Genomic DNA, 16,338 nt, shown 5'->3' on the forward strand with positions numbered 1-16,338 from the left:
AAAGTGATGAGAACTGTCTTTTTGGGACTTAACTATGTCTCTTTTTGATGAATTGTTGAAAGGGAAAAGTGTCAACGTTGTCTGGGCATGATACTTTTGACCATCTGAGAAACGTTTGTAGTAAAATGTTTTTACTCTAATACCGTTGTGCTTCACATTTATGTGAGTCTCACCTAAACTAAAAGAATGCTTACAATAAAAAAGTAAATGGTTCTGCACTATGATAGGCAATTCTTCCTGTCCAGTTCAAACTCTAGTTATGGCAATGTCTGTGTTTAATCTAATCTGGTCTTTGTTTTTGTTTTTAGGGGTTTTAATGTGCTTGCGACATTTGTAGATCACGTCAACGCCAGTAAAAAGAAGATTAGTCGAAAGTTGTAAATCTGAAGTTCAAAGCTCCAAAGAAAAAGTCAAAGGAAACTAGTTCAGATAGGAAACGGAGTATTTCACGACAAATTTCTCACTGAACCTATTTTGTTATTACCTATAAGTTCCATCCAGGCACAAGTAAAGGGTCCCGCTATGAAGGATGCACTCAAATATTTACAAAGTACAACATGTTCAACACTAAAAACTATAATAGTGCGTAACAGAGAGATGAATTACAAGGGAAAAAATATCTCTCAAAAAAATAAATAAAAGGAACTATACATTTGACAGCTTCCCTCTCAGCTAAGGATCCCCGTCAGGACCAGGAAAAAACTGAGCAATCATCATCCAGAACAATCACAAAGTGGAAAGGTAAAACATATAGGACAGAAGACGGCAAATGTAACCTCTCCAATCACAAAGTAACGTGTTCTGCACTATGATGGGGACTGTCTCCCCCATCCAGTTCACAATCCAATTATGACAATATAACAATGTCTATCCTAACCTGTCCTAGTCTTTAAAGCACTTAGGGGACAAATGTAAGAAAATTATTGAAAATTATCTTGGTTTTCAATGCTTAATACACATTTATTTCGCTGGGCATTCATTTGCTTTTGTCTCACAGACAAAAATATATCAATCTACTTGAAAAATACACTGGAGGTAGCTAAACAAGAAACCTTTATCATGCATCTGTTCAGGTGGAAAGAAACCTTTGAGCTGTAAAAATTTTATTATCTCTCTTCTGACGCCTTTCACAAATGCTGAGAAAGGATTCCAAAAGAACTATTTCATGAGGATTTCAACACATTATAGACAGCAAAGATAGCATGAGTTTAAAAAAATAATAAAAAATAAATGATGATAGGATAGATTAAGGATCCTGTGTTAGGCAGCATTAATGAGCTTAATATAACTAGAGCCGAAAAGACCTCAACAACAACAACAGAGACATGGCATCAAACAGACAGGAATGGAGATTACTCTGCACAGAAATCATGAAGACTGCTGAGTCGGTCGACTATGCTAGTGAACAGCTTTAAGTCAAAGTAAGTCAATATAACTAGGGTTCAATATAACTAGTTCAGAGACAGATAAGAACAGACCCAAAGAACAATTTATCTCTATGTGTTTAGTCTGAGATAACTTGAAATGTTTCACAGAGACAAAAATGGTTACAATACGTATTATGCTTATTAATAATTAACATCATCTTCTATAGATCCATTTTTATAAAAAATGTTATTTCCTAATAAAAGATGAGGTTGTGACAAAAATGTAACATTTAACACAAAAAGATAGTAATAAGCTAATGATTTCGTTTTTATCAGTTTTTCCTGGATAAATAATGAAAAATATTTTAAAAACTGAAGATCTGTCACCAAAATTACGTTATTTAAAAATGGGCCCTAGCATTCAAACTGTATTGGCTCTTAAAAAAGGTATTATTGCTATTATTTTTGAGCCAGATTGTCAATTTCTGTAATAGTTTTCATTGTTTAACCCAAAGAAACTGGTAAAAATTAAAATTTTCCACAGCTTTTCAAAATAAATAATAGTGTTCTTTTCAGTTAACAGTTACAGAAATTACATTTTGAAACAGCCTCAGATGTATCTCTCGAGACTCAAGGCAGTATCTGAGTCTTAGCAAAATACAGTCCAAGCTGACAATTGGAAAGCTGCTGTTTGGAACAATCTGTTTGTGACAGAATCTTTTTATGGACTCGTGATACCCCCCTGCCCCCTCCCAAAATAAAAAAGGTTATTTGGGCATTTTGACCAAATTAGCCGGAGAATTTATAATTCAATGTGGCTAAATTGAAAGCTCAAGATTATTTGGGTAATATTATCAAAAAGAAAACAGAAAAAGCGGAATGCTGATAATAATGATAATGACGATGCATTACTTAAAAAATATTGCCCAAATAATCACTTCGGGAAAAAATATATACAGTTAAAATCAACCTCATTGTTTATTTTAAAACGTAGCATAAATCTGTTTGGCTAAGTTGTTTTTGATGTTGTGAACTGTGCCTTTATCTTCAAGATTTATGTCTTTACCTAAATTGTTGTTAGTCATGATAAGCACATGCTGTTTTAATCTTTTTGTAAATCGCTATTTACAAGACGCATGTCAGGCAAAGATTTTTACATGACTCCCTTTAACTAAAAAAATAAAAACATCTTAAATCATTTCTTCCTAAAGTCATTGACAATTCTTAACCCTAGTAAGAAGCATATGGTCGTGTGGTAGGGCACTTTGAAGCAGGTGCTTCAACTACTAAAGCGGCAAGACAGTTTGGATTGGACTGTACCATTGATGGAACTTCAGCAAGTCACTCAGACATTCAGAGACTACCTGAGATCACCTTTGTTATTTTTATTAGTTACTTCATTATTACGAATGCTACAGTCACAACATGAGAGTGGTGTAGAATCAATAAATTGGAACACCACTAAATTCGAATGATTTCTATGTAATGGCACTGTTCCAATTAAAAGGCTTTGATTTTAGCTCATTCCATCTCACTTCCGAACAATGATAAATATACCATGATTAAACAAAGCCATTTGTAGATGACAGTTTGTAACAAATGATAGAAAGAGATAACATGGGCAGATTGATTTGAACCAGCTGCCCAGATATGGGATGTTTAAAAACAATTGCGATCAAGTAAACAAATGTACAAGAAAGAGTATGCGGAAGAATAAAAGAGTATGCAGAAGAATACTGAGACCTAAAAACTGGAGATACATTTATAGGGAAGAGATGATTTACAATAAAAAAAATAGAAACTCCTACGCTTTGAACAAACACCCTTACCGTGGTCTAAGCAAAACCGAATTTTCATATTTCAGGACAAAGAAAGCCGTATAAAAATATGATGTAAGGTAATCAAAGAGAGCAAGGTTGACTGTCCTAACCCGCAATGTCAAAAATCCCCAACTATTTATTGGAATTTTACATATTAAATGCAATTAGTTATTTGTAAATTACTGACTGAAGCATTTGCTTAGTCTTTACCTTAAGACAAAATATATTTTTTGTAGCAATTCTGCCGATTTCAAAAATATTTTTTTTGGGGAGTTAACATGTTTTAATGTTTTACATTCTTATCATCTTAACTTATCAATGCAATACTTCAATATTTTTGAATTATAAAATAGGCAATTGTTTGTTTTTGTTGTGTGGAGGATTTTGCTGTAATTTACCGTGCCTTCAATACTTTCTTGTCCTTTGAGCACCAATGAAAATGAAGATGGTGGAACAGTCAGTGCTAGTAAATATGTATTTACAAGCACCAATAAAATAAAAAAAGAAAAACAAGACTAGCTCACACTGAAAATAGAGTAAGATTCTAAGTACAATATATCCACGTGTTTAGTTTGAGATCACCTTAAAGTTTCAAACAGACAAACAGGATCTCACCAAGTAAGACATTCAAGTGATGACAATATATAAATATAAATGCTCAACATACAATAGAAAGACAATTTGTAAGAAAAAAATATTTATGAAGGACTACATCCATCTGTATTCCTAACTACAGAATATGAAAGACAGGGCCTGGGCAAAACCATATAGCCTCATTCCGTAACAAAGCTATGTGGAAGGGTACAAAAGACATAAGAAGGATAGATATTTTATTTGCATTGTGCATTGTTCTCAAGAGTCGAGTATAGCTAAAAACAATGCAATCCAAACACAGGCGTAGGTTCAAAATTGTCACAATACAATGTATTAATAACTTTCAGCAACACATAACAAAGAGATGGCTTAAACAAACAAAATATACAGAATAATACATCTGACTGACTGGAGATACTCTTGTGTATTTTTCTTCCCCTTGTTACTTAGAATATCAACTGGAGCCTTGGTAAACTGGACAAAATGACAGAAGCCACAAAAGAGACAAAGAAGTGGACAACTCATGTGAGAGAATAGATGGAGGGATTATAACATCTTGAACGCCATTTCAATTTATATTTTATTTTCTTCTTAAACTAGATAAATAAACATAAATTTTCATAGTATTATAGCATTTCTCCAAATCTGATGTTGAAACATAATGAACATGATCAAGCTTATAACATTGTGAATTTAAACAAAAAAAAAAAAAAAAAAAAAGATAAATACGAAAAATATTATAAAAAATAAATCTTGATAATGTATATTATAATTCTTTGCATTAAAAAAAATTCACAAACAATAATTATCATATTTTTTTTACAATTCATGAAAGGCAAAATAATGTTTCAATACAAAAAAAAAAAAAAAAAAAAGACGGAAATGGCAATTGTTGATTATAAACAAATAGTTATATTATATCAAAGAAAAATCATTGCACTCCAAGTCAATCATGGCTTTGGAAAATAAATTGAAAGAACTTTTAGTTTCACAACAACAGTAACAACAATTTGTAACATTGTATTCCATATTAAAGAGGTCTCCGATCAGAACGTTTAAAAAAAATAATTTTTAAAGAGAGATGATTGTTTGATTGGAATGAAGATGACATCTTAATACACTAATGCCCACTTCATTGGACGTCACTGGCCGGTATTTCTTTGCAAATTTTCTTGGTGAATTTAAACAAATTCTTTCATTTTTCATTAAAGGAAAAAAAAAAGAATGAATTGCTTAACAGAATGATCAGTCAGACCAGTTTAATAAGATTCAAATGATTTTTATAGGAGATGATGAAATCTCCATTCTAATTTAAATAAATTGAACTTGCAACTTCTCAATTACACATATGAAATTCAATTTCAAAATAATTTAACTTTGACTGATTGAGCACCACTGACTATGAACGTTGTTGATAATTTCTACTGTATAAACATAACCAGATTTCCCCTGGTGCCAAACAATTCCTTTGTCCAAGCATTGTCAACAAGCACCTCCATAGGCTGTTTCTAACTTCATGTGTCCAAAATAAAGTTGCCCATCAGGAGAAACAAACATTGTAAGGTGCTTTAAGCGTGGTAATAAAATTGTAAATGAGTGTTATAATAATGAGATAATCTTAATTATCAAGATTACCTTGCAAGATATGCAGGCTGTCTGAAAACCATTGTAAGGTTGAGTACACTAATAATGTAGCTAAACGATATGCTACATTTGTTTATATTGACTAAATTTTATGCTGAGAATATATATTCACCATTTTGTGTTTAATTTTTTGGATTTGAATTCGCGTTATAAGCTAAGTTACTGTAAACATCTTTAATTCTTGTTTGTTCTGGCAAGATACGATTCCTATACATAGATAACACCCTTAAATTTATTTAGCAAAGTAATTTCCATTTCAGATAAGTGGGCTGCTTAATAAGTGAAGTAACAATAATAATAATGCTGCCTCGTTATAAGGATCCAAATACTATTCATGATGGATACTAGTATTAAATTAAGAATAATATCTACCTAACTGAAAATTGAAAATCACAAAAAAATGCATTGTTTAGGGTATTATTTGTATAACTTCCTATTTTCAGATTGTTCTGTAGGAGTAGAGCATATTTATTCCTTGATCTCACCGATGCGTTGCTTGAGGTAGCACAGCTGTGAAAAGATGATGAAATAGTTGTTACTTGTGTTGTTTACATATCTCAGATCTTAAAAATGATCCCATCCCAACCTTCAACCCTTCCACCAAGCCCTCAATCTAAAAAAAGAAAACCCAGATAAAAAAACCCAAAAAAAAACAACCAAGCCCTCAATTGAAAAAAGAAAACCCAGAAAAAAAACCCAGCAAACTAAAAATGGGTCATTCTTGTGAAGAAAATGAATGTCAGGTGATTTTGATTCCTCACTAATATAATTATAAATTGATTTTTAAGTCCGGCTGTAATGATTACCTTTTCGTTCACATTCAATTGACATCGAAATTATATCCAAATCAAAGAGATATTGTCTCTAATTTATATTCTAATAATTCTCAGAAAGGAGATTTTTATGCATTGTTATCCTTATATGAAAAAAAAAAATCAAACAATAAATATCTTTGCTAGTCTTTGTTGAATATAAGGCATGTGGTTAGACGGTATGTATTAGCATATAGAATTAAACTTAATAATAATAATAATAATAATAATAATAATAATAATAATAATAATAATAATAATAATAATAATAATATGATGATGATGATGATGATATAATAATAATGTACATTCATAATGCACAGCTTATCCCCTATCCAAAACCCAATATCACTTATGCACCTTACTATTCTTTCCAAATTAGGATGCATCTATTTATCCTAACTAGTGTCATAGATTTGACTATGAGATCGTCTGCATTGAAAGTGATATGGGAGGTTATAACTATTTATGAACTATTTATTCATAAATAATGTGAACAAAACAGGATCCAACAATGAGCCTTGCGGAACTCCATAATCGATCTGCATTAGTGTTGGCAGATTCCATGATGTAAAAATATAAACTCATAAATGTCTTCAAAATTATATAAAAATAGTTTGACAAACCACACTACAAATATCAATAGAACTTCACAGAAAAGCAGGTATAAAAATCGAGTAGTAAAAATATTTTATTGAGAGAAAAAATATATCATATGACGAGAGCATCAACACAACACTTCTGCTGTCAGGTGTGTTGCAATGTTAACCTTTAAAGAACAAACTGATTTCAGAGTTCATTATCATTTTATTTGCGCAATCCCTCATAGGATTTAATCTTTTTGTATGTTTAATATAAGAAGTGAAAATGACAAAAAACGTGAATACCTCCTTTTCGTTCAGCATTCTTTTATTGTTGAGGTATTTATAAGTGTCCCATTCTTGCCTCTCTCCACAATCTCTGACCCCCTTGTTCAAATCCTGCAGTTCTTTTTCCAGGCAAGATTTGTATTCTGAAGGTGATTAAAATAAAAATTAATTAAAAAACACATAAAAGACAGATTCAAATATCGACAGTTAAAATAAATAATTGAGTTATCAATGCTTTAATCATAATGGAAAGTAACGTAAGCATTCATATAGGAAGATGTAAAAGGCGAATTTACATAAAATGAAAAGAATAGTTTAAAATCAAAGTTCAAGAAACTTTTTTAGCCTTGCAATAACATACAAATATAAAAATTTATATCTTTGATTTGATAGCTTATGGCCTTAAAATAATATTAAACACATGACAAAAATGAAATCAAATTAAATCATATACTGCTTTTAAACAAAAACCCCCACCTTCCCAAACATTACGGCCTCCATGTCTTAAATGATGCTTGATCTTTTCCATTTGCTCTTGAAGTTGCTTTGCTTCTTTCATTGCACTTTGTGTTGACTGTAATAACAGAATGTAGTGAAATGATGTATTTCATGAAACAGCCACACGTCATCCCCCCCCCCCCCTCCCCTCCAAAAAAACAAAAAAAACAAAGGAAGAAGCCATGGATAAAAATGAAAATCTAGATGCCATAGAAAAGAAGGAAAAAGCAAAGCAAAAATTTGGTCTTGATTCAAAAGAGTACAAAGATGCCAAATTTCATGTCAAAAAACTATAACAGAGAGATAAAACAGTCTCTAGAGGAACAACATCAAAAGAGCAATGATATTCAACCATACAAGAACAATGTATCAGTGCTGCGTTCAATATGCAATACAACTAGAACGAATGAAGAGGCTCTTTGGAATTGGAGATAAATCTCTAGAATGGATTTCATGCTATCTACGAGATAGGTCACAGCGTGTTCTCATGATTCCCTTTCACCACCATAAAAGCTGCAATTTGGCGTTCCACAGGGCTCAGTGCTTGGCCCTTCTATTTTCATAATGTAGCAATGACTATGAAAAATGTTTTTTTTCTTTTTTTGATGAAAATTTTTGTCTAAAATCAAATCCCTATAACCACTGAGTAAAAATGTTTTTGAATTTTGAAAATCCATTCATAAATAAACAAGTTATGCAGTTTCAAAGGTGTCATTTATTTGGATGACCCGTAAAGAGGAAAAAAACGCGAAAATATGGGACGCTTTTTCGGCATTTTTTTCGACCTTTGGTTGTATCTTGTGTAATAAGTGGATTAAAAGATTGAAACTTGGCAATTTTATGGCAAATTTGACAGAGAATATGATGAAAACATTAGAAGAGTTCTAACTTATATAATTTTAGAGCTGGATGGTATATAACACACACACACACACACACACACACACACAGATAGAGAGAGAGAGAGAGAGAGAGAGAGAGAGTGAGAGAGAGTGAGAGAGAATGAGTATAACACACACACAAACACACACACACAAAGAAATATATTAAGAAATGAGTATATAACACAGAGAGAGAGAGAGAGAGAGAGAGAGAGAGAGAGAGAGAGAGAGAGAGAGAGAGAGAGAGAGAGAGAGAGAGAGAGAGGAGAGAGAGAGAGAGAGAGAGAGAGAGAGAGAGAGAGAGAGAGAGGGGGGGGGGGTGAGAGATTGCGTACATAAACGAAAGAAATTGGACAAGGGGACAAAGGTTACTGGTGGAACGTGCCTTGGAACACAATAATTAAAGCCATGCTGAGATTGTAGTTCATATTGCAATCGAAAACCTTTAACATTATAATTTCTTAAATTCGTGTATATTAAACAGTCAAATTATCAGCTGTTTATTGAACCCAAACGCAATGGCAGACAATAAACACTCCTCTGCCACTGAGACCGCGCAGACATTTTGACTAGTCATGAACTTTAAAACGAGGTCAACCAATCAGAAAGCGCTTTGCCACGACCCGCTCAGCCACTCAGTTTGGTGCCAAATCGTTTTGAACTAGTATTGTGATTCGGGCTGTAGGGGGGGCAATATGGCTTTCTGTCTTTTACGAATGAAGTGCAAATTAGGATGGTGTTTTGTAAAATACGGGAAAAGTACTCGTCATATTCATATGAAATTTTACAACCAAAAAGAAGAAATGTTCATGTATTACCTTGTCAGCGACAAAACCTCCACGCCCGGTAGTTTTAGAAATATTTTACTCCAAAGAGTAAAAATCTATTTTTAACGGTCTTTTGGTAATTGTACAAGTTTTGTCGCTTGACATGATCTAAAATGACCTTTTTTCTAACTGTGTGTCAACTTTCAGTCATATTCATCGATAAACAGCGCCATAATTAATTTGTTAAAATAGCATATACGAAACGTCCCATATTTTGTCGCGAATTCTGGCACTTCGTGAGCGAAAAAGAGGCCCAAAGATTTGTGCGGGATAGTCATTGCTACATAATTTACACAAAGCCTTTAAGCAACATCGCGACCTTCTGTCTCAGTCATCATCTCTACGCCAATGAAACCCAGTTATACATTCCCATTTCATAAAAAGACATAGAAGAAACAAAAGAGTGACTCGCATCATATCTTGATAATGAAATTCAACGAGGACAAAACTGAGCTGATTATATTCAAAAATACAGGAAAGAATATACTCATTGACCAACTGTCCTTTGGTGAATCTGTTATTAAAAATTCCAATGTCGTTTGAAACCTTGGTTTCTATTTTGACACTCACCTAGACATGCGCGTACACATAACAAAGTGCTGTCAGGTGGTTCATAGCACTCTCCAAATGATATGCAGAATATGAAATTTTATTGATGACGAAGCATGCAAAACACTTATCCATGCACTTGTTACCAGCTGCTTGGATTATAACTCTCTGCTGTACGGCCTACCAAAAACATCGCTGAACAGACTACAGTTGATGCAAAACAAAACTGCTTGTATAGTTACACAGACAAATTCTTGGGACCACGTAACACTGGTCCTTAAGTCACTACACTGGATTCCAATAGAGAAAAGAATAATATAAAAAATCGCATGTTTTGTTTGCAATTGCCTTCCCACACATCACCTGACAACCTCTGCGATCCACCAGTTCTTTGCTAATGGAGAAAAACAACCCAAGAACAAAGTTTGCTGAGCGTGGTTGTGCATTTTCGGCTCCAATCGCATGGCATTCTTTACCACCTAAAACCCGACAATGTCTACCAGTCTTCAAACAGCAACTAAAAACGAATTTTTTTCATTCTGCTCATCATTATTCTATGCGAACTTCAAACAAGATATATGTGTGACTGTTGTAGTGATTTTGTAGTCGAATGAATGAACTTGAGTGATGCCAAAAAAACTATTGTAAAGCACCTCTGAGCACTATTTGTGGATACTGGCACTATATCAAATAATAATAATAATAATAATAATAATAATAATAATAATAATAATAATAATAATAATAATAATAATAATAATATCAGGAAATCAGTAGGATGACAAAAAAAGTTCTCCCCACACCAATCAATAATTAAAGGTAAAAATGGTGAAACCCTGAATAAACCTGAAAAAATTGCTGTGAGATGGGCAGAGATTGTAATGAAATGTACAATAGCAAGGATAGAACTATGACACAAATGACTCCAAATGATGAGGAATTTCCACCACTAAAAAGTGAAATAGAATGGGTAATAAATCAGATCCACAGGAAATGATTAAATATTCGGGGAGATGATTAAAACAAGCTGAAGGTAGTTAATGAAATATATCACACACTTTGCAACAAGATATGGCAAAAAGAGGTGGCCTCCAGAATGGACAAAACAAAGGCAGTTTTTGTCCCAATACCAAAAAAGAGGAGACCTATTAGAATGTACATATTCGAAAACAATTGCACTCATCAGCCATAGGAGTAAAAAATATTTCTCAAAATATTCATGAAACGACTCGAAATTAAGCTTGATGAAGAAATTATTCAATCTCAGGCAGGCTTTCAACCAAATAGTTTATGTATACATATAAGTTTTTTAAAATACAGTTTCTTACCTTACTCTCTGCCAGTAACAAGTCATACTTCAAAGTTTCCAAACAAGTCAGTTGTATATTTTGCAGAGATGAAGCAGCGCATGATTTTGAAGAAGCACAATTGGCAAGTGATTCGGATGAGTAACACACCTTATTTAAAGTGGTACCTAAATCAGTCAACATATTCATAGCTGTCAATGGTTGTGCGTTTGATTGTGCAATAGTATTTTTCTTCATCAAGTTTTCCAGAGATGAATCTGATGCTGCTATGTTTTGATTCATAATGCTGTGCTTTACATCGCTTGAACTGAAGGATGTTGGTTCTGGAATGGCAGGGCTGTACAAGGCATTGAGAAGATTGGGATTTGGATTTGATAAAGTAGCTCTATCATAACTTTGAATATTTGAAGCACCTCCTGTTGTGAGTGATGATGTATCACTTTCAATAGACATAGAGTCCATCAATTCTTGAAACTCTTGCATATCCAATGCATCGTCAGAGTTCAAGTCATCACCTGATAAATTATAGAAATTTCTTACATCTGACTTGCCTTTGATTATGTCTTCACTTTTTTCAACATTGTATGGCGGTTCATTTTTAAGCGATTTCTCACTTGGCAAATCATTTTTAGTATTAACAATGTGACTATTTACAGAATAAGGCATTGATGAATGTATGGAGCTATCAGAATGTGGAAATTGGCCGTGAGATTTGTTTACAGAACTACTACTTTCGCTTGTGCTAGATTCTGAATTATTTGTGAATTTCATACTTTCTCCTGAAGAGTTAATTTTATCTGAAGTGGTATTTGAACATAAAGAGGGTACTGAACAAGACGCTGAGTTTACTTCTAAATCATTCGCTGAATTCAAATCTGATCCTAGAATCAAATTGGAATCTTTCTCGATTTGAGATTGTTCCTGACATTCAACATTTGTTCCTGGCAAACTAATTGTACTGTCAGTTGTATTTCCATTTTGACATACACTTAATTGAAATTGTTCTTTATCAGACAGGGGCACATCTTGACAAGCCAAAAATCCGATTTTATCCAAAGGATTTTTAGAAGTTGTGACTTTAGTCGGACTTGCTGAGTTGTCATTTCTGTCTCCAACATCAGTTTTTGATGTCTCCTTAGAAAAAGTTTGAGTTTCCTTTTTCTCCCCTTTGTTCATGATTTCATTTCTCAAATCTTCATCCTTCTCCATGGCTTTTTCGTCTTTGACAGACTCATTCTCAACTACAGAAGTTGCATCATTATCACATTTTTCCACATCACCAGATACAGTTTCTGTATGCAAGAAATCTATTACTTTATTTGTATCCTCCTTCACATCAGTTGACGGAATATCCTTTCTCTCAAGTGCCTGTCCATGTCTATCTGCACCAGAATCTGATGATACATTTTGTGATTGAGTCGAATCAAGGATGGAATAAGAACTGTTTTTTGGTATCATATCTGACATTAGTTCCTGTTCTGTTTCATTCAACATTTTCAATTTTTCATTGTTTGCTTCCAACCGTTGAACTGGTGAGAGATCTGATTCTAAAGATGATGGTGAAGAGGATGATGCTGAAGTGAAAGATTTAATTTCTCCTTCATCCTCAAGAAAAGATGTTAATTTTCTGGCCAATTTGTCTTCGGCAGTTTCTGTTGTTGGTCTGATATTGAAGGGAGACACTTGGGCATGGGCTGATTGAGGGGCAGGCTCTATTGCACTTTTGGTATTGGATTCTGCAAGACTGGAAAAGGATGGAGGTAAATCTCCACTGGATGCATCTTGAGGAGGAGGTGGCACCTGAAATAAGAAAAATTGAATAAATGATAATCATTGCTAACCTTCTGTAAGAAATATAAAAATCAAAATTGATTAAAGCATGAAAGCGATAAATTGTTCTCAACATTCACTGAGGTTCTTAAATCTCTAGATTAAAAAAAGTAGTCCTTCAGAGACATAGGCCTTTACAGCAGGGAGTTAACGGGTACATGTTGGACAGGTGGCAAGCCTGCACTGATGAAGTGAGTGTGCCGTGAGGCCGATTCTTGACCGAAGCTGATTGGCTGCCACACAATGTCTCCTCTTGCTGGTGGAAAAGCCTGGCAACTTCTCCCTGATTTTCGAGGAGTCGATGTCCCCACACCCTCAAGGAATTGAATTCGCACAAACCGACTTCCACCTCTTATATGCAGCTCTGTCCAAAGTCAGGGAAGATATGTATAAGGGTTGAGAGGACTCATTTTGACCCGAAACAGGAGTACCATCCATTATGCACTCAGCGGGGTATCCCTATTCCCTCTCTTTTGGATCTTATGTAGCCAGTTGTTTGAGATAATCTTCCACCGAACATCAGGGGCTGGATTGCTGCCATTATCTGGCCCCATTCTCTAGGCCTTGTTGCCAGCGTTTCTGACGCTATATGCATGGACTTATGAAGTTTTACATCCACCTTCTCAAAATTCTTGCTTATACCACACACTGGAAAGCAATACTTTGCAGTGAAATAGCATAGTGTCATGGCAGATGTCATCAAAAGTGCTTAATTAGCATCCCAAGGTGATCCTGCCAGCTTCCTCAGAAGACTGTTGCATTTCTATATTTTCCGGGCAACTCCTTCAAGATGGACCCGCTAGATAATGCTTGACATTGGTGGGGGTGCTTGAGGCATATCAGGGGCAAAAGAGTATTTCATATTGACCGTCACTAGACCATCCCAGATGTCGAGCCTATAAGTGGGTGCCCTGAATGGCTCGCCCTGATATGTGACAGAATGGTATCCAACCCGCTGCCCAAATGGCTCCAGCCATCCCCAGCTCCACACTACTAGAGCATCCTGTGGGTAACCACTTTACACAATTTTGAATGAATAGAGAAACTTTGTTGGCACTTATAGTGTTCTTGCATGATCTTTTCTACTTTCATCTCCCTGTACGGGGTATTGGTTGATGCTATTTCTTTAGCCCTCTCTTCCTTTGCTGAGCTGGTACTCCACATTGCACTTTATTCATTAACTATTTTATCAAAATCTAATAAAGTATTCTTTCATTTGGATTACTTCTATGTAGCTAGTTGATTAGCATATAAATATTTGTCAATTTAAGAATTTGGCCAGCGCCTCCAGTATTAAGCAAAAGTGTGTTTGCAATCTTAGGCCACTTTGTAATTTTTCGTCAAATCTATAAGACTACATCTAAACTGATTGTAATTCAAGTGGAATTTATCACAAGGCAGACCATCAATCCATCGGTCCCTCTTCATCTTAAATGCTGTTTCTTATCAATATGCTGCATTGACTGGAAAAAAAATAAAATATGGGACGTCAGACTCAAGGAAACCAGCAGAAAATTTGCCATTTGTCGAAGGTTGGAGACAAGATATCAATGCCCAGGTGATGCTTATTGAAGACACGGTGAATGGTGAAGACATACATTTTGACAAGCAGACTCAATCAAGATTATATTGGAAACCTCTTCTCCATTATCTTCGCAAAAATGGACATCGAGACAATCTTTCAGAATAAGTTTGGCAAGATGTGGAGGCAGTAGGTCTTTTTGAAGTCACTTTCTAAATTTACTTCAGTGATTGTTTGAGAAAGCCAAATACTAGAGAACAATTTCATCATAAGGTATCAGAACTTATGTGTTATGCCAATCTAAAAAGTGTGCCATCAAATTGTCAAACTGTTAATAACCAAAGAAATTTTTTGGTGTCAATTTGTTACAAACAATTTTCCTCTATCATGTATCAAAACTGAAAAACAAAACATTGCAATAACAAAATAAACAGAAAGTTGGCAAAAATTACACATCATTGATTTTTAAAAAATATATGATCAGAAACAACAGCAAATGTTCTCTAAGTCTATGAAAAGATAACTTTTAAAAAAGTAATTTAAAAAATAAATTCTAGTGAAATTGTTAATGCATTCGAGAATGCTTGAATGGTGAAGAGATGATTTATATTGTTATTTTTATTTACGATTTGCCAATAAGCAACTTTATTACTATCAATAAAATGTGAAGTAAAATAATTAACGACAACCTGTCTCTTTGTTCACACAGTGTGGAGAATAATATTGAGGCTGTGGAAAAGTAGACATGATGGTAAATAGGATTGGGGTTTCTCTGTAAGTAAGTCCTCTGCACTAAGCTATAAATAAAATTGATGAAATAAAAAAACAGACAAAATTATCAAATTGACAGGATATCAAAAAAGCAAGCAAACAAGAGCAATAACCATAAATTGATATTATATAATTTCTATGAGCACTTTTCACAGTTGGTTGCTTACCAGAGTCATGTCCACCTTTTCCCCCTTTTCTAGAGCATCTTTCATGGGCTGCAATCCCTGCAAAAAGAAATATCTCTATGTAATGCTTGTTGCTTAATCAGTACAATAATACTCAGTTTAAATTTTGATCCAACCCAAAAAAGAACTGTCAATGACTAACACTAAGAAATCTCCTCGAATTATGTTACAGGAAGTTTGTGATGTATTTGTGATATTGATCAATATACTTCAAATATAGCTTCTTGACTTTACCCTGCCCTACATCACACGAAAGTATGAATCCACTTTTATTTATATCAATCTATTAAGGTGGACCCCAACGTCAAAAATGATCAAACCTAAGAGTTCTTTCAAGTCAAAATTCTCTTCTTTGAAGTTTTAGGTTTGAAAATTGTTGACAAGTTGAGGATCATCTTGGTCGATCAATATTTGAATTTGAAGTAAGCATTTTCTGATCCAAATGAAAAAAGGAGGTTTGTTTAAAGTATCAGTATTGACATGAGCATCACGCCATTTCTACCTTAACTACTTTGAGATCCTTGATGGCCTGATTTACATTCCCCTTGCGTTTGGCATTCAATGCTGCTGTTTTGTACTCCTTGATTCTGCAATCTATCAACTCTAGATCACTCATTGCTTTTGTATTTCCATCTTCTACCGAGTTCAATTCTTCTCCTGAGCTGGGAGTAGCTTGAGGCATTGCAGGAGAGTCTAAAACAAAATATCAAGAAGTAAAACGTATTTAAATTTCATTGCTCAACTTTTTTTTTTAAATAAAGATGAAAAGGAAAAAAGGGAGAAAAAAACAAGCCTGAGAAGAATAACAGACAAAAAATCAGATAGAAAAGAGGGATGAATGAAAAAAGGATATAATCAAAAT

At 34.0% G+C, this 16,338-nt stretch overlaps 1 protein-coding gene across 1 annotated transcript in view; it reads right to left on the reverse strand.

The window, feature by feature from the left end:
* Nucleotides 1-16,338, reverse strand: part of LOC144980927 (uncharacterized) — a 30,031-nt gene that overhangs the window by 965 nt on the left and 12,728 nt on the right. Inside the window, exons 11-16 of the mRNA XM_078928869.1 lie at nt 15,979-16,169; nt 15,459-15,515; nt 11,190-12,968; nt 7,584-7,680; nt 7,125-7,249; nt 1-5,935 (exon numbers count right to left, since the gene is read on the reverse strand). The exon at nt 1-5,935 is cut by the window's left edge and continues 965 nt beyond it. Of these exons, the coding sequence (XP_078784995.1) occupies nt 5,894-5,935; nt 7,125-7,249; nt 7,584-7,680; nt 11,190-12,968; nt 15,459-15,515; nt 15,979-16,169 (2,291 nt within the window). The 3' untranslated portion in view covers nt 1-5,893. The remainder of the gene's footprint in view (nt 5,936-7,124; nt 7,250-7,583; nt 7,681-11,189; nt 12,969-15,458; nt 15,516-15,978; nt 16,170-16,338) is intronic.

This window comes from Berghia stephanieae, chromosome 1, assembly GCF_034508935.2.
Source record: "Berghia stephanieae isolate SIO BIC M18660-M18661 chromosome 1, UCSD_Bste_1.3, whole genome shotgun sequence".
Classification (NCBI taxonomy): Eukaryota; Metazoa; Mollusca; class Gastropoda; order Nudibranchia; family Aeolidiidae; genus Berghia; species Berghia stephanieae.